This window comes from Lutra lutra, chromosome 16 (assembly GCF_902655055.1).
Source record: "Lutra lutra chromosome 16, mLutLut1.2, whole genome shotgun sequence".
NCBI lineage: Eukaryota > Metazoa > Chordata > Mammalia > Carnivora > Mustelidae > Lutra > Lutra lutra.
This window is the reverse complement of record NC_062293.1, coordinates 2,457,521-2,475,330: the sequence shown is the minus strand read 5'-3', so window position 1 is coordinate 2,475,330 and position 17,810 is coordinate 2,457,521. Positions and strand designations below refer to the sequence as shown.

General features: G+C 64.5%; 2 protein-coding genes across 2 annotated transcripts; both read right to left on the bottom strand.

Annotated features, from left to right (window-relative positions):
- Positions 1 to 3,410: 3,410 nt before the first annotated feature.
- CBX4 (chromobox 4) lies at positions 3,411 to 10,699 on the bottom strand. The gene is made up of 6 exons (XM_047707573.1): positions 10,570 to 10,699; positions 9,546 to 10,248; positions 9,356 to 9,399; positions 8,161 to 8,226; positions 5,896 to 5,962; positions 3,411 to 5,635 (listed from the first exon to the last, which is right to left on the bottom strand). Exons 2-6 carry the CDS (start codon positions 9,876 to 9,878, stop codon positions 4,223 to 4,225), a joined length of 1,923 nt encoding a protein of 640 aa, XP_047563529.1. The 5' UTR covers positions 9,879 to 10,248; positions 10,570 to 10,699; the 3' UTR covers positions 3,411 to 4,222.
- Positions 10,700 to 10,739: 40 nt separating this feature from the next.
- Positions 10,740 to 17,268, bottom strand: LOC125087523 (translation initiation factor IF-2-like). The gene is made up of 4 exons (XM_047707925.1): positions 17,252 to 17,268; positions 15,397 to 15,768; positions 10,982 to 11,672; positions 10,740 to 10,881 (listed from the first exon to the last, which is right to left on the bottom strand). Exons 1-4 carry the CDS (start codon positions 17,266 to 17,268, stop codon positions 10,828 to 10,830), a joined length of 1,134 nt encoding a protein of 377 aa, XP_047563881.1. The 3' UTR covers positions 10,740 to 10,827.
- Between the last annotated feature and the right edge of the window lie 542 nt (positions 17,269 to 17,810).

Below are 17,810 nucleotides of genomic sequence, written 5' to 3'. Positions count from 1 at the left end.
TGCATCTGACAAGGCATGTTTAATGTTTCCTGGTGAAAAAATAACCTAGATGTTTCCTTAGGGTCTTTTTCCAGAAACGCTCAAGGCCCTCTCCTGACCTAGTTGATCCTCAGAGCACATCTCCTCTCTGAAGGGGACTAGGAAGCTGAGAGTGGGAAGGGCGGGATTCCTGATGAGGGGAGTGGCTCCTGTGACTAGATCGGTTCTGTCCTCCTTGTATGTTCTGGAAGTTGGCTGTTTGAGGTGGGCGGGAGTGAGGAAGGGCCTTCCCTCCCTCCTTTGTCCAGTCGTGGCCCGGGTGTACCTCTCCCTAACCTTCAGTCAAGACCTGTGGCAAGTGTGTCGTGCCCTGCCAGCATCCTCGCTGTCTTTATGATAACGGTGCTCCCAGGACCCAGGATGCTCCGCTCTCGGACCTGCTCTCTCCTCTGGGCTGGAAACGTCTCTGTGGGCAAGGACTGACCATGCTGGCTAGTCAGGTCCCAGATAGAGTTTGCAGATAAAATCCAGGATGTCCAGTGAAATCCGAATTTGCATAAACAATGCATTTTTATGTCTTCATCTTTCTCAAATATTTCACGAGACATACTAAATAAGTATGCGTTGTCCATATGAAATTCAAACTCAGCTAGGTATCCTTGATTTTTCTGGGCTCGGTCTTGCAACCCTAGTTCCAGAGCACCCCAGCGGGATCCAAGGACGACGGAGAAAACCCTGAAAGGCTGACCTCCTGATAATGGGTTGGGGTGCCTACATGCTGCGGGGAGCGCAGAGCTAGAGCTGGGCCCTGGCTGGTGCAGGAGGGACCAGCTTCCCGGGGTGAATGGATATACCAGAGCCCCCGTCTTGGTGGTGGGTCAGCCCCAGCTCTCTATGCTCAATGTTCAGACCCCTCAGAAAGGAAAGAAAACAATGAAGTGTGGGTTTCCCAGTATGTAGGGTTAAGGTCCCAGCTTTCTGCTTGCTTTCTCTCTCCAGAACTCGGGCTCAAAGAGAGGGTGTAGGACCCTTTGCTTGTGGAGGGCTGGGCACCGAAAGACGCCGAGGCCTCCAGTTAGGAAGAACCCTTCCACACCCGGAGGAACTAGGGCTACTGGACTCTTCTCCCTTGTCCCCAGGCCAGGGCTCCTGACCCTCTTTGAGTGTTCCCAACCTTGGACACATGTGTCCCAGAGGCCCTGAGCTCACGTCGCCGTGGAGTACCTCTCTGGAGGCTCGTGGGGCAGGCAGGTTGGCTCCAGAATCAGCAGAGAACCGGGCGTTCGCCATCTGGCCTAGACAAGCCCTTCTGCCTTGCAGAACCTGACTCTCACCCCACAAGGAACCTCAAACCCTCTGGGGTCTGAATGGCATGAGATGCTCATGACAGGGTCCTGGGGTCAGAATGGGTGTTGGACTCTCTTGGGTCTGGCACCAGGTCGGGCATCCCTGCAGGCCCTCCTGACCTACCCATCTGCCTCTGTCCCACTGTCAGCCCTGCGACCTCAGGCTCCAGGCCCCACCTAGGCTCGGCCTCCTCAAGGACCTCCCCCAGAAGTTCTGCCGCAGTTCTCAAGGCTTCAGGTCAGCTGAAGCAGGCCACACCTTCCCCCCAATGGTCATGGTTATGGACCGATTTGTACCCCCCCCCATAAGTGCCATCTCTGATCTCCCCCCTCACCCCAGGCTCAGCCTGGCAGAGGCCACCCACCGGGTAGGAGGGGCACCCTCGGGGCTAAGGCTCACTTGCAAGTCACCAACTGTGCAGCCCCGAATAAGGGCTCCCCTTCCCGCTCCTGAGTGCTCCCTTTTCCCTACCAGAAAAACAGGGAGACGAAATCCCTGCCTGGCATGCGCCTTTGTGTACCAGCCAGTGAAGGACAGGCCCAATTCTAGTGCTGAGCAGGCAGTCTGCCAGGAGCAGTCAAGATCACCCCTCCCTCCACTCCCAGGGTGGCAAAGGGCATTCATTACATGGAGGGGGGAGGGGGGAGTGTTTAACTCACTCTAAAGGGGGCTGGGGTGATGGGGGTAGTGGGAGGGACAATTCACAAAAGCCAGGGCTAGAAACTCCCAACGGCTTTCTTTTTCTTTTTTTTTAGAACTTCCCTTCCCTCTCTCCCCTCCCCCTCCCCTCCCCCACCTCCAGCCGCTGGTGGCCTGCAGCCAACACTGGCCACACTGTCCGCATTCAGGCCTCCCGCCCTCCTGGCCCTCTATCTCTTCCCCTGGCCTTCCCAGCGCCAAGCTCTCTCGCCACCGCCCCCTCCCCATTCTGAACGGCGTTGACCTCTTCCACCCTGGCGCCCCGCACAGGCTCTGGCCCTCCGGCCCAGGCCGGCAGGCAAGGGGCTTTGGGGCGCCAGGAGCAGCCCTGCGCCCCCCAGGGCCCCCGTCCCGCGGCCCCTGGCCCTGCCCAGCCGCCCCAGCCAGGAGCAGATCGCCGCCTCTGCAGAGAGCTGGCCACGGCCGCGCCTCCCCGAGTGACGGCTTCCCGGCCTGGCCCGCGGAGACGACCTGGTGCTCGGCCCACTCCCCTCGGCCCCTCTGGGCCCTTAACCCCTTCCTGTCCCGCGACACCAAGGGCCCCAGCCTTGCCACCCAAAGCAGGACGGGTGGGACGCGGTCCCACACTTCCCCTCGCTCACGGAGGAAACAGGGGTGGGCAGGCCTTGCTCGCCAGGCCTCCTCCCCTCCTCCTCCCCCGCCACCACGCAGGAAGCCCCCCGCCCCTGCCCTGGCCGCGCTCGCTGCGCCTCCAGTCGGAGCCTCTGGCCTGGTGGTTTCCGGGGAGAGAGCCTGGCAGAGAAAGAGCCTCGGCGGCTTCCTCGGCGGGGCGGGGCGGGGCCAGCGATGCCAGCAAGCGACGCTAGGGAGGGTGGGAGGGTGGGAGGGTCCCCTCCCCGCTGAACCTGCCTTACCGGGCAGGGATTATTAAGAACACCCCTGCCCCACCAGAGCCAACGCCTGGGGGTGTGGCGCCCTGGGTGGGTGGGGGGCAAAGATCGGCAGGTGCCGGGCGGGTGCTGCGCGCGCGGCTGGGGGCGGCTCGCCCCACCCACTCCTCTGCGCCGCTCCGGCACCCATGCCCCCCTCCCCCCACCGCGCAGGTCCCCGGGTCTGCCGGCGCTCAGGGCACCGCCGGCCTGGGGAGCCCTGGGGGCGGGGGTGACGCTGACACCCCCTCCCCCCGCAGGAATTCCCCTCTCGGTTGGAGCGCCTCTCGACTTCCGGGGAGCAGGGTCGCTGCTCTGGCGCGGGCGCCTCTGCCGGTGCCACCAGTCCGCTCTGCCTCTGCGCAAGCTTTAGCGCACGCAGGACGCTGGGAGGTTTTCTCCCCCAGACCTAAGGTGTAAGTGGGGTGGGGAGAGGGGTCCGCCGCCTCCCGAACCTCCAGCGCTCCCCCTGCGCTCATCTCAAAACAGCCAAAATGCACCTTCAACATCTCCATTTAATATTTACATTCAAGCAGGTAATAATTGGAAGCTTATAGTTTAGACATTTCTAGTAGCAGCAGTTTCTAGAGAGCTCGTTTAGCTTTTAAACAAACTTTTTTTTTGTTTTGTTTTTTGCACATAGAAACAACACATCCATGTGTACGGTATCAAAAAATATATACCAACGTTACTGGTATTGCAGTTCCAGGAAGGGGAGGAAATGAAATCAGCCGAAATACTGAATGAACAGGAAGAAAGTCAACAGAAAATAGTTTGTCTGATATAGAATATAACATGATCTAGAGGAAACTCCATAAATCTAGGTTTTTATATTTCAATATATAAATACCTACAAATAAATATATATATATCAGCCCGAAGGGGGTGGCCGGGCCTTTTGAGCTCAAACAATACATTTCAATAATAACACCACGTACAAACGGGAGTAAAGTCTGCACTTGACAAGTTAGCACGGTTAAAATATAATACTATTACTCGGAGACCGAGGCGGGCGGCTGCCCTGCCAGTCCCGAAGGTCCACGAGGGAGGGGGAGGTCCAGCGCAGGGATGGGGCAGGTCGGGGGCGAGACCCGCAGGCACCGCGTGGAAGGAGCCAGTGCCGGCCGGGGGGCGGGCCCCAGCCAGGAGCCGACAGCCGGGCGCAGAGGGGCACGCACGCTGCGGCTGGGGCGTCCTCGCACCCGGGCAGGCCCGGATCTCCCGCGGCGGTCGAGAGGAGTCCGCCCCTAGGCACCAGGTGCTAGGCCACCCGCGGGGATGGCGCTTCCCCTTCCGAACCCCTCCAGCTACACCGTCACGTACTCCTTGAACGTGACGGTGAGGCAGTTCGCGGTGACGTCGGTGATAATTATATTCCCAAAGAAGGGCTTGAACTCGCTCAGCGGCTCCTCGGGCTCGTCCTGGGCCTCGGCCGGAGGCTTCTCGGCAGCTGTCACCGGCGCAGCTGCCACCGCCGCCACCGTAGCGGGCGCCTCGGGCTTCACTTGGAGAGCGCTTGGGGGCTCCCCGGCTTCGCCGCGCGTCTTGACGCAGCGCAAGTCTATGGGCTCGTCCAGATCCGAGTCCAGCAGGATGACCTCGGGCTGCGGGAGGGTGGCGGCAGGGGGCACGTCGGTGGGGTGCTCGGTGGCCGGGCTGCCCCCCAGGCAGGTGGGGGTGCTGATGCTGCGAGCCGTGAGGCGCTTTTTGCAGGGCTCGCGCTCGCCGTGGGTCTCGGAGAGGCAGCGCTTGCGCGCGTGGGAGAGATTCAGGCCGACTGCGTGGTGGTGGTGGTGATGGTGGTGGTGGTGGTGGTGGTGGTGAGAGGGCGCGTGGGCGCTCCGGGCCGGGTCCCAGGCCAGCAGGTCGGGCTTGGTGGTGAGCTGCAGGGGCTGCTCGCCGAAGGCCTCCTTGGACGGGGACAGCTTGCGGGAGCCGGGGTCCTGGGGCTGCGGGTCGCCGGAGCCCTGCGCCTCCTCCTCCCTCCTCTTGGACGGCGCCTCCGCCTTCTTCTCCTCAGCCCCCGCGGCCTTTTTGAAAGTCCTGTCGGCCGGGGGGTGGCGCTCCTCGGCGGCGCGCTTCTTGTGGCCGGGGGAGCGCGCCTCGCCGTCGGCCGCCTCCCCGGACTTGATCTTCACCGCCTGCATGCCGTTCTCCATGTACTTGCTCATGACGATCACGATGCGCCCGTTCTTGTTCTTGTTCTTGACGATCTTCATCTTGCCCCCGATCCCGTTGCCCGTCACCGCCTCCTTGGGGGCCGGCGTCATCCCGTTGGGAGGGCCCTTCTCCGAGCCCTTGCCCGGAGCCCCGGCCGCACCGGCCAGGGGCTTCACAGCCCCCAGGTAGCCCTTGGCCCCCGCGCCGTGCGCCCACTTGTCGGGCGGGTGGCTCTTGGCGCCCAGGTCCGGGCAAGTGGGGCTGGGCGCCTCCTTGTGGCCGCCCTGGTACTGCAGGTCGTACATCTTGGGGTCCGGCTGGTAGGGGTGGTGCTTCTTGCTGTTGAGCTGGTAGTAGTACTTGCCGCTCTTGCCCGGAGGTGGGGGCTTGCCGGCCCGCTCCTTGCTGTGCGGCTGGTACTGGTGGTGCTTCTTGCTGTTGAGCTCATACTGGTGGCCCTGGCCCTTGCCCTGAGCGCCCAGCTCCAGCTTCGCGCGGTTGTCTGCGGAGGAGTCCTGAAGTCCAGTCAGCACGTTGGAGCGACGGGCAAACGTAGGCACCTGGGGGAAGGAGGCAGGGATGCGAGCGGGAGGTGAGAAGAGGGTAAGGCCAGCCCCAGGGCAAGCCTCCAGCATCAGGAGCGTCCCAGCCCCAGCTGGGTCAGCGGCTGCTTTAGAGGCCGGGAGCTGGAGGTTAAGAGGAAAGGAAGTGGAACTGGGTGCTCTGGAGAAACTCTCCCTGCCCTCTGGGCCTGGAGGCAGATCAGGTGGCAATGGCAAGGGGAAGACAGTGGACGGCCCGCGCCCGCGACCATATTCACCTGCACCACCAGCGGTTTGGGCTTCGGCCCTCTCTTCCGGTATCCCATCAGCTGCTCCTGCCGCTCCCTGGGGGGAGGGAACAGAGGGCAGCGCGGTTAGCCCCCGGGTGGCCTCCCCTCCTGCCAAGATCCAACCGGTGGTGACGCCTGCCCCCCACCCCCTCCCGCGAGCAGCCAGGCCAGCATGACCCAGAGGGATCAGGAGCTCAGGGCAGAAGGTCTCCTGTGCCACCAGATGGGCGCCTCCAGCCGGTCCCAGAGCCCCGCTCTGTGCTCTGTACTCGTACGGACCCTCCTCTGCCCAAGGGGTGCTCCGCCAAGGGCTCCCCCATCTCTGGTATCCGCACCTGCACTGGCGCCCCCCGCAGCTCTGCCTCGAGGTGGGGGAGACGGCAGCCAGGTGCTAGGGTGGGTGATGCACTGGCGCCCCCAGCCTTGGGCCTGCGGCCCCGCGCAAAGTGAGGTGGGCGCGGGGGTCCAGGGGATGCAAACAGGCCGAAACGAGGTGTGGGGAACACGTCCCCTCCCGTCAGAGGCTCGGGATGCTAATGACCTCATTAAGATTCAGATAACGAGTGCCTCCAGCAGAAGGGAGGACTCATTTTCCTCCGGCCGGGCACTAAACAGGGGGAGGGGCTGCGCCCTTGTTTACACGGCGGCAAATGAGCCAATTAGGGGCTGGGGGCGGGGGCCGGCCGCGGAGGCCACGGCCTGGCCAGGTTCGCAACCACCTGGTGAACAGGCTCCGGCTCGGCCTGGGCGGAGCGGCTGGGCGGAGCGAGGCCGGGCGGTGCGCAGAAGCACCGCCCCCTCGCCGAGCTGGGCTCCCGGCCGCCTCGATTTCCCAATTGTTAATGAACGCCACCAGAGGTGGCCCCGGCCAACACCACCGCCAGGCTCCCGCCCGCGGCCTGGCGGAGGGTGACCCGACGCTGGAGTTCAGATCGTCCCGGCACTGCCCAGCCTTCCCTGGGAGAAGAACGGGGTGCCCCTCCAGCGCGTGCCAAAGTTGCAACCCGCTCCCGGGCCGGGCCGGCTCTCTCCAGCGACCCCAGGCACCCCCCTGCCCAGGGGCTAACCCAGGGGAGTTCGGACACGCCCGGGGGCCCAGGCCGGGGCCTGACTCCGAAGTTGCGTGGCATTGCACCAGCCTGCGCTCTAATTCTTCGGGGACCCATTATGCAACATGGCATCAGCCGCTGACATGGTTACAGGGTGATGAACTCCCAGGTGGAACCCGGGCAGGATCCCTTCTCGGCGCCCCCCTGCGTCGCGGGAGAGCAACTTCCCCGCCGGTCACTCGCTCCGAGGGTCTAGAGTTCAGTTTTAGCGCCAAATGCGCCACAGGAAATAATGCAAAATAAAAGTGGGAGGAGGAATGGAAGGCAGCGGGGTGGCGGAGCTCCTCGGACTCGGGCCGCGCCTCCCCTCCGCGCCCGCCCTCCCCCCCTCCGGTCCTCCCCGAAAAAGAGAACCGCAGCCACGGGCGCTGGATCCAGCTGCCGCAGCTGCAGCGCGACAAGCATCTGTGCGCGCAAGGATGAGCCCCGCGTCAGAAGCCACCCCTCCACCACCCGGCAGCTCACAACCCACGCCCTTTGGGCCAAGCTCCCCCTGCCCCAGGATGCGGGCGACACCCACCGACTAGCCCAGTGGGGGGTGCAAAGGGCACCCAGTACCAGACAGGCTCTATCCCCTGTGGAGCCCAAGCTCCCTGGGTGGGGGTGGGTCGAAGTTTGGGAGGGTGGTTAGGGCCTTGCCAAGTCAACTTTTCTCCAGCCCCCAACAGGTTAAGTTCAGTTCCGTGACGTCCGGCGGTTTCACAACGCCAGCTCCCTCAGAGCTGCCCCGAGAGGTGCTGGTGCCAAGCGGCCAGTGGCCACAGGAAAGCAACACCTAGGCTCCGGGGGTGGGGCTCCAAGGCTGCGCAGAGAGGGGGGCCCGCGGGGGGGGGGGCAGAAGCCGCCTCGAGGTCTCCGGGCAGCGGCAGGGCCACCCTCACGCACCCTCCTCGCAGTTCCCCCCAAAACACCGGCCTGGCCTTCTCCGGCCCTGCCCCGCCCCCACCCCCAGGCTGCCGCAACCGCCAAGGACGTTGGTGAAGAGAAGCCGAGGCCGCAGCCCTGCGGGCGCAGGCCCATCGGGGGAGGGGGCTCCCGCCGGCCCCCTCCAGGCCCTTCCCCTCTTTCCCACTGCAGCGTGACCCCCTCTCCCATTCCCATATACGGTCACGGCTGCGGGCGGTGGCTGCTGGGGGACGCTCACCTGTTCTGGAAGGCGATCAGCAGCCGGGGATCCAGGATGTTCTCCTCGGGTTCCCACGTGTTATATCTTGCAAGGGAAAAGGGAGGGGACACGGCGTAAAAAAAACCGAGCCAGCTTTGCGGCCTCCAGGTGGGGAATGACATAAGGCCCTACTCTGTCTTCATGAACCGAGAGCTATTTAGCTGTGGATGTGGGGGGTGGAGGGGAGATTTCTGCAGGCCTGACACGGTCCCCGACAAGCCCCCCCCAAGTCAAAATAAACACACAAGGGCAGGAGGAAAGGGGAGGGGTAAGGAAAACGAAACTAGCAGTTTATTTTGCAGTTGTCAAGAATTTTAAGCATGTTACTGCGACATGTTCCAAAGCCACTTTGCTCACCAGGAACCCTGCGTGCAAAGCAGCCGAAAGGCAAAGTCGCAGTCCCCCTCCTCTCCCCAACCCCGAGTCTCCGCGAGGGCTTCAGCTGTTCTCCATTTGACCCCTAATCCGATCACCATCAGCCAGGCGCCCCCCCACCGCACACCCCCTCGCAGCCCTGGAGCCCGGTGTCACGGGCAAGCACCCCCAAATACTCAGCAATATAAAAATATGCCTCTGTGTGTGTGTACGTGTGTGTGTGTGTGTGCGTGCGTGCGCGTCTGTCTCCATCCGGTGCCTTCGCATTTCAAATTAAAAAAAAAAATCCCCACCAAAAGCGCAGTGACAGTTCCCAACATTTTCTGCCTTTTTTCTTCCTCTCCCCGCACCACTAGGAGGGAAGAGGCACACAATTGCATTTTCGTCGCTTTTTAATTTTTTTTTTTTTTTTTGGTTTTGCAATATGGAGCCGTTCGGTGGAGGGAAAGGGGAAAGGAGCCATTTTCTGCTGCACATCAGTCAGTGCCTGCGCCCTCCCTCCCTCCGCCGGCCTCCCCGGCTCGGCCCCGCGTCTCTCCAGCTCCTCCGGCTCCTTTTAGTGCATAAATTAGTGATGGCATTTCCCGGAGAGCGGAGCACAACACAGGGCGCCGGGCTCGGGCTCGGCGGCTCGGCTTCCCCAGTGCCTGCCACCGACTTCCCCACCCCCTCCTCCCTCCACCCCACCTCCACCCCGCCTCCCGTCCGCTCCCCCCACCACCCCACCAGCTCCGCCGTCCGGAGCCCGGGAGCCCCGCGCCTCGGCACCCGGAGCCCCCGCCCCTCCGCCGCCACTTACTTGGGGGACCAGCCTCTCCATTTCACCAGATACTCCACTCTGCCCTGAGGGGGGAAGAGACAGCACTCCATCAGCTTCCGCGGGATCCCCGGCTCCGGCCCGCAGCCTCCCCACCCCCTCCCCGCCTCCTCGCGGGCTGCTCCGGCCGCCGCTCCCTCGCCGCCTCGCCGCCGCCCCCGCGCCGCCCTACCTTGCGGATCCGCTTCTTCTCGATGCTCTCCACCGCGAAGACGTGCTCGCCAACAGCTGGCAGCTCCATGGCCGAGCCGGAGCGCGCTGGGGCGCGGGCGGCCGGCGCGGCTGCAGACGCTGCTGGCTCCCGCCGGCGCCCCGCTGCCGCCCCGGCCGAGGCGCCCCTGTCGCCCGCGCCGCCCGCGCCAACCGCGCCGCCGCCGCCGCCGCCGCCGCCGCTCCCTGCACAGCCCGGCCGCCCGCCCGCCCGCCGTTGCCCGCGCCCGCCCCGCGTCCCGGCTCGCGCTCGCTCAGACAACTGAGCCCGGGCCGCGGCTGCACAAGAACTCATGCAAATCCGGACGTCAGCGGGCGGGGCCTCGCCGGGCCCAGCTCGGCGTCAGGGGGCGGGCCGCGGCCGGGATTGGCGCAGCCGGGCCTACCGGAGGCCCCCGGCCTGGGCGGCGGGGGGGAGAAGGAAGGACGCGGGAGGGGGGCCGGAGGAGGAGGGCGCCGGGGAGGTGCAGGAGGAGGGATCCGCGGGCCCGGGAGAGGGAGGGAGCGGGACCCGGCGGGAGAGGTGTGTCGGCCGCGGGGCGCCGGGCGGGTGGGGAGCTTGACACGGCCAGGAGGGTCTCGGCGGCGACCCCTTGCCTGCAGCGCGGCGCCTGGGCCTTCCCCTGCGCCTCTCCTTCTCGGTGTGCGCCGCCCGGGGACCCCTGCTGGGGGCCACGGAAGCATCCACTGCAGTTTCCAGTTGCACAGAATTGCGTCATGTGCACACACACACACACACACACACACACACGGGGAGTCGCCGGCAGGGGGCAGAATCGGGGCCGGGGCAGCTCGCACCCCCCACCCTGCGCGCCCCGCCCCGCCCCTCCCGGCTCTGGGCATTTAGGAAGGCGAGGCGCGGGAGGGAAAGGGCAGGGAGAGGGAGAGAGCGGGGTTCCCAGGATCGCCAGGGAGAGCGGGAAGGAGAGGCGAGGAGGAGGACGGAGGAGCAGCCAGGCTGGGGCCCTAGCGCTCCGGAACCTTACCGGAAGGGGGCTCCGAGGCCGAGCCCACCCCAGGTCCCGGCCGGCTCCCAGTTTGCTCCCCCGGCACTCTCCTTGGTGGGGCAGGGCCGGGCTGCCTCGTTTCCAGCAGCAACCACGCTAGCCCCAGCCCCGCGGCCAAGCTGGACGAGAGAGGGCGACTGCAGAGGGGGCGCAGGGCATGTCTGGATCTGCCTGGGGGACCGAGGGGACTCGGTGGGGTCCCAGCATCGAAGGCGGGAGTGGGGAGGGCCGAGACGTTCAGGCTGAGCAGGGGCACATCGAGGCTGCGCAGGGAGCCGGAGAACGCAGCGGCTGAGGAGCCAAGCGGCCGTCAGGACTGCGTGTCCCCGGTCCCCGACAGCCAGCCGAGCCGAGGCCCTCCCGAGAAGCCGCCGAGTGTGAAGTTTAGCACCTCCGGCGGCGAGACGGCGCGTTCGGCGTGCGGCTCCGGCGTCCGGCTGGGGGAGCTGCTGCGCTCCACGCCGCCTCCCGAGGGCGCCGCCCGCGAGGCCGCGAGCTCGCTGGGGTCGCGGCGAGGGCGGAGGGGACCCGGAGAGGGTGCAGGAGGGGCAGGGCGCGCTCGCCCTGGGGCGTGTCTGGGCCCCCCGCTCCTGGCCCCTGAAGGACCGGGAGCAGGAAGCTTGCGCAATCCCTTGGCTGAGTGTCCAAGGAGAAAGAAAAAGAGCAAACGCCGAGCGAGAGTGGAACGCGCGAGGGGGGCGGGCAAAGAGCCATCCGGGTCTCGGCTCCCGCCCTGACACACGTCCCAGAATGCTGGGTGGGGACCGCGCGGGGCCTCGAGAGACCCAGGGAGGGCCGAGGGACCGAAGCGAACCCCCAAAGCATGCTCGGGGCTCGCGTTCTCCCGGGAATCCAGGAGAAGCCTGGAAACAGTCTGGTGTTTAAGGACGCACGCGTTGACTCCACCGTTCCACCGCCACCTCGCAGCTCCCGCGGCGGTGGCCGTTTCTGTTTCAGCGTCGGCCGCTGGCTCCTCCCTTCGAGCGGTTCTGGGAATGGGGGGTCGCCTCGGGCGGCACAAGAGAGGGGCTCGGACTTTAGTGACTGCTCTCCGACAGGCTCGAGGCACAGACCCAAGACTCCTGAAGAAGTAGGGGTGGGGTGGGGGGACGGCTGGGGCTAAATGGGGCCGACGCCTGTCTGTAGTCCTCCCGTCGGAGGGGGGCTCTCGGGGTTTACTGAAGCTGGGGTAGGCGGAGTTTTGGGGAGGGGGACACAGGGAGAACGTCTTTCTCCTGTGTTTTGGGCTTTTATCCTGACACTCTTGGCCAGGGCAAGGAGCTCTCGGGTGGGACAACTTAACTGCGGAGGGGGCAGGGACCCCGAGCCTGGCGCGGGAGACGCTGTCAGCACGACGGTCACCCTTACACGTAGAGCCAGCCGCCAGGCCATAGGCGCTTTCAGTCTGTGCGGAGGTCTACACCGACCTTGTCTGGACAGCCCCATCGCCCCGGGAGGGGCTGAGCTTCCCGACACTTCGCGGGCCCCCTCACTAGAAAATCCCCTGGAAAATCTGTCTCTAGTGGGTGTTTCCGCGCCATCCTGGTCGGGCTGCTGCAGCCTCTGCGCCGCCAGTGGCGTTGGACTCCGCCCAGCGCGGCCGGCTCTCTCTGCCCCCGCACCTCCCCGGCCCGCGCTCCGGACCTCGGGGGCCACGCGGAGGCACCCGGTGCCCCATCGGCGACTTTGCGCACGAGCCGGGCTGGGCGTGTGGCCGAGCTGGGGAGGAGGGTGGCTCTCGCCGGCCAGTACAGCGGATCTTTTCTGTAGTTGCCCGTATGGTAGTGCGAGCGGCCACCAAGTGCCCCCGACGGCGGGAGGGGACTCTCCCAAGGTCCTCAGAACTCCCGGGAGCCCGCGGCCACCCTCGCTCCAGGCCTCTCTGCGCCAAGTGACCGAAATACACAGGCACCGGCAGAATGCGGTGACTCGCCCTTCGCGCGGTTACTAACTTTGTCCTCGTGGAGGGTGGGTGGATACGGAGAGAGGCCGAGTCCTAGAGCCCCAGCCTCACCTTGGCCTGGCCCTAGACCACCCCTCACCTGCCAGCGGGTGTGGGGAGGAGCTCAGGTCCGCGGAAGCACCAATGGGCTGCGTGGAGGAGTCAAAGACAGAATCTGGGGGTGCCCGGCAGAGCGGGGAGTGCCCTGGAAGCCCCCCCTGAGGCGTCCCGCGAGCCCCTCCTGGGAAGCCTCCCGCATGGCCTCCACTACCATTCCACCCCGTCCTGACCCCTCTGAGGGAACTGAAGGCGAGTGGAGCCTAAACTCGGGATTCCCAGAGCCTTCAGCTGGGGCCCCTGCCTCTGACCCGGGATATCCCGAGCCCCTCGGGGAACCCCGGAGAAAGGTCGCTGATCCGCTCATTTGGCGCTGCCTCCTTCCAGCCAGGACGGATTGCGCCCCTGGGTTCCGCTGAGGGGCAGAAGCCTTCTGGGTGCCCCCTCAAGCTGGGGCCCCCAGGGGCCCCCAGGGGCCCCAAGTGAGGAGCAATGCGTCTCCCTGAGCCGCAGCCTCCCTTGTGGAGGAGAGAGGGTCGAAAGAGTAGACCCCGGGAAGCCGGAGACTCTAATGGCCCTGGGCCAGAGGGTGATGTGATTCTGGGTTCCTGATGGGGCCTGAGCCACCCCAACCCAGGGAAATCAATGACTCTGTAAGTCTTCTCCGTGAATGGACGCCCTGCACGGAGTTACCAGCTCCCGCCCACGAGCCCCAGGTCTGATTTCTGCCCGGAAGGGACCGCCTGTGACGTCCCGGGCCAGTCCTAGTCTAGCGAAGCTCTCGAGCTGGTGTGGCTTTCTAGGTCCCCGGAGGTGGGTTTCCGACAGCCAAGGAGAATTTACTAGCATAACGACTGCAGAATCTACCCGGGCTTTAACAAGGGCTCATTTCTCTCCTCTGCTCTTAGTTGGGGAACTTGTCTCTGACGTCAGCACTGGCGTTTGTAATTTCGCATTTTTAGCGGTGGCTGACCTGGCAGGACTGTGCGTGGGGGGTAGGAGGAGAAGAGCCCGGAGGCGGCGTGGGAGCCCCCCCCCCCCGCCCGCACCCTCTCGGAGGAACGGCTTTGTTCCTAAAGGCGCCCCTCCGCCCTCTGTGTCCTCACCCCCATGTGTGCGCTCTTTGTGACACCGCCAGCGAAAGGTCGCCTTTCATTCGGGTGGCGAAACCCCTGACGCCCGGGCGTCCTTCTGCAGCCGGCTGCTCGGGGCTGAAGCTGGGGCGCCAGGTGGGAGGGCCGGGCAGGGCGCGCGGGCGGGGCAACGGGCTCGGCACGCCACCAGGTCGTGGCCCCCCGGCAGGTCCTGGGCATTCCCGGGGCCACTCTGGAGCCCGCGGGGCCTCGCCTCGGCGTGGCGGCCCGCGGGGGTCGCAGGCGCAGGAGCGGGACGGGCAGTGTTCTAAGAGGACCGCGGGCCCAACCCCTCCCCACGTCAGGGCAGCCCCCCCGCCCCCGCCAGCCTGGAGAAGCCCACGCGACCCCCCGCCACAGGCTGGGTCGCGGGGCTCCTGCCGGCCTGGCGATTTGCGCCCCCGGGATCCATATTTCAAACGTGGTCTTCGGAGCCGCTTCCAGCGCCCGCCGCCGCCGCCGCGCGCTCACAACGGCCTCTGAGCGCTGTGTTCTCATCTTGGGTTGGTTTGCCCAAGGTCTCCCCGCGGCCTCCCCTGCCCGCGAGGTCGCCCCTCCACGTCCGCCCCCCGTGTTTTGCTCTCGGATGCCCCCGTCGCACCCCCGAACCCAGCGGGGCCCACACGCAGGGCGGATTTCTTTCTTTCCTTTTTCCAAACGAGAGCGGCTGCGGCAACGCCGGGAATGAGATTAAAATCGCCCGGCGGACCCCGAAGCGGTCGTCTGCCGCCGCGCAACCCCACCCCGCCCTCCCCCCAGCCCCCCGCGCGCCCCCCGCCCGGCCTGGCGGCGCGCCGAGGGTGAAGCGCGCGCCCGCGAGGGCATTCGGCGCGGCGGGGAGGAGCGCGGGTGGGGTGGGGGGCCGGGCGCTGCGGGCCGGGGAGGCTGGGCTCGCGTTCGGTCCCCCTGCCGACCCCGGCGTGGCGGGGCGGGCGCGACCGGAAGGGCCCGGTGCGTTTTCGCCTCCCAGGCTGGCGGGAGCCGGGCCCGGCCGCAGCCCGAAACGGCGAGGACGCTGCTCGGAGGCCGCGTCCTGCGTAGCCCGAGCGGGGGAGGGGGCGCAGGCTCGGGAGCCGCGGCCGCGCGTCGCCAGCCGGCCGATCGATCCCCAGGGGCGGGAACGCGGCGAGCCCCCCCGGACCGGGGGCGGGGGGGTGTCCCTGAAGGATCGAGGGGCGAACAGAGGGGGTGCTCGGGGATCCCGTGACCGTGGGATGGCGGCCGGGAGGGCCCAGCCGCAGCACAGCTCGGCCTGCCGTGCGGGACCCGGGGCCGGGGGCGGGTGGTAACGCCTCAGGCACCGCAGAGTCCCATACATTCTCTCTCGGGCCCCCGGGTTGGCCACTTCCGGAGCGGAGTCTGTCTGCCGCGCAACTTCGTCCCTCCAGGTCCAGCCCCCACACCCTCGACCCGCCCCACCCCCACCCCGATGACGAGGTCTTCTGGCGCGATCACCCAGGCCTTCCTTACCCCTCACCCCTCCCTCTCGAATCCTGATCCAAGTGGGGGGGGTCCCCTTCCTTAACACCACCACTGGAAGGATCCCCAGGTCTGCCCAAGAAGCCCCTTCCCCAACTTGTTCCCGAGAGCCGTTTCCTGGGACGGTCTCCGCGGACCCCCGAGGGATTCCCTTAGGCTCCCGGGGGGGGGGGGGGGCCCTGGCCGCCGCCTCACCTGCCGGGTCCGCGGCCCAGGCGGGGCCGGGGTAGGGGAGCCGAGGAGCCTGCACCCGCCGCGCCCTCCCCTAGGGGGCGGGCTCCCCTCGGGCTGGCGGGCGGCTGGGGCCTGGGCCAGGGCGGCCCTCCCAGCCTCTCTGGGAGTGGGAAGGAGAGGCGCAGGCAGGCGAGCAGGGGGGTCTCGCTGCAGAGCCCGCGCCCCCCTCCCTCGCGTTGGCAGCGAGGCCGCTGCGTTTCCAGCCAGAAACAAGCGGACCCAGAGCGACTTGGAACCTTGGGAGCCCCTGCACACCTAGGGCCGAGCGCATCTTCGGTGGCCAGGGCCCTTGCTTCCCATGAGCGCCCCTTGCCCGAGGCCCTTCCCCTCCCACTGAGAAGTCGTCAGGAGGAGCGTCTGTGCATCTTTGGTTTGAGGTTTTTCAAGGAGGTCACAGGTCAAGAGCATCCCAAATCGCCTTGTTCTGCTGTCCAAGGGCCCATAAGAAGCAAACTGGTATGACAGCGCAGGTGTCCCCAACAGCCCAGCCAGCCTGACTTCACGTGGGGATGAGTGGGAAGGGGAGCCTGGAGCAGAAACCCCGCCAGGGACTCTCTTCTTCAAACTGAGGTTCGCGAAGGAAACGTGGCTGTGCCTGACAAATGTCGCACTTTTTTTTTTTAAGATTTTATTTATTTATTTGATAGAAGACACAGCGAGAGAGGGAACACAAGCAGGGGGAGTGGGAGAGGGAGAAGCAGGCCTCCCGCCGAGCAGGGAGCCCAATGTGGGGCTCGATGCGGGGCTCCATTCCAGGACCTCGGGATCATGACCTGAGCCAAAGGCAGACACTTAACTACTGAGCCACCCAGAATTCCCCAAATGCCACTTCTTTTTTTTTTTTTAAAGATTTTATTTATTCATTTGACAGAGAGAGATCACAAGTAGGCAGAGAGGCAGGCAGAGAGAGAGGAAGGGAAGCAGGCTTCCCGCTGAGCAGCGAGCCCGACGCGGGACTTGATCCCAGGACCCTGGGACCATGACCTGAGCGGAAGGCAGCGGCTCAACCCACTGAGCCACCCAGGTGCCCCAAATGCCACTTCTTAAAAGTGCCCTGATACTTCCCTGTAAGGGATGCTTCCTGGGTTGCTGGCTGGGGGAGCGCTAATACCCCAAGAGATACCCCAAGTAGGGAAAAGGGACCCCAGTTCTTCCTCTGGTGGGGACAGTGGCCGTGAGAATGGCAGCAGCTAGGTTGGAATAGGTCTTGAGATTATTTATAGTCACTGAAGTTCCAGATAAAGTTCAGAATTTCTTTTTTTTTCTGGGCTAAGGTAGTCACTGATGGAGGAGGGTAGGAGGCAAATGTAGCGATGTGCGCATGCGTGTGGGGCTGGTAAAGGGCGTAGGGAGGGAGGGAGTGCGCAAGCGCAGCCAGCCTGGAGCTTGGGGCAGGGCGGTTCCTCCACCAGGCCCCGCTGCAAGGGCCATAAGTATTTTTAGGGATCCACAAAAGTGGTCTAATTTCTTTTCTCCTCCTCTTCCTACTCCGTGAAAGTCGTTTATTAAAAAAATTATAAAACACGTGTAATATTGGGGCGCCTGGGTAGCTCAGTCCATTAAGCATCTGCCTTGAGCTCAGGTCATGATGTGGGGTCCTGGGATGGAGCCCCGCATCCAGCTCCCTGCTGGGCGGGAGGCCTGCTTCCCTCTCTCCCACTCCCTCTGCTGTGTTTTTTCTCTCTCTCTCTCTCTGTGTCAAATTTATAAAGAAAGTCTTTTAAAAAATGCGTGTAATATAAAATTTACCATTTTAACCATTTTCAAGCGGCACTGGGCATGTTCACATTGTTGGGCTAGAATCACCCCCGTTCACCTGCGGAACTTCGGCATCACCCCAAACAGAAACCCTCAGCCCCTGGCACCCACCGTCCTAATTTCTGTCTTATGAATTTGACTACTCCGGTGCCTTATATAGTTGGAATCATACAGTGGTTGTCCTTTTCTGTCTGGCGTATTTTACTCAGCATCATGCCTTCAAGGGCCATCCGTATTGTAGCAGGTGTCAGAATGGTCTTGCTTTTTAAAGCTGAATAATATTACATTGTACGTCTAATTTCTTTTAAAATCAGAAGAAAAATCTTTAGGCCATGTCTTGGGTCGCCTGGGTGGCTCAGTGGGTTAAAGCCTCTGCCTTCCACTGGGGTCATGATCTCAGGGTCCTGGGATGGAGCCCCGCATCCGGCTCTCTGCTCAGCAGGGAGTCCCCCCCCCCCCCCGCCCCGCCTGCCTCTCTGCCTGCTTGTCATCTCTCTCTCTCCGTCAAATAAATAAATAAAATCTTTTTAAAAAAAGACAATGTATTAGCATATAATATTGATATGTTCACCTTTATACCAATGCAGTTATAAACTCATTTTTCATACATTTAAAAA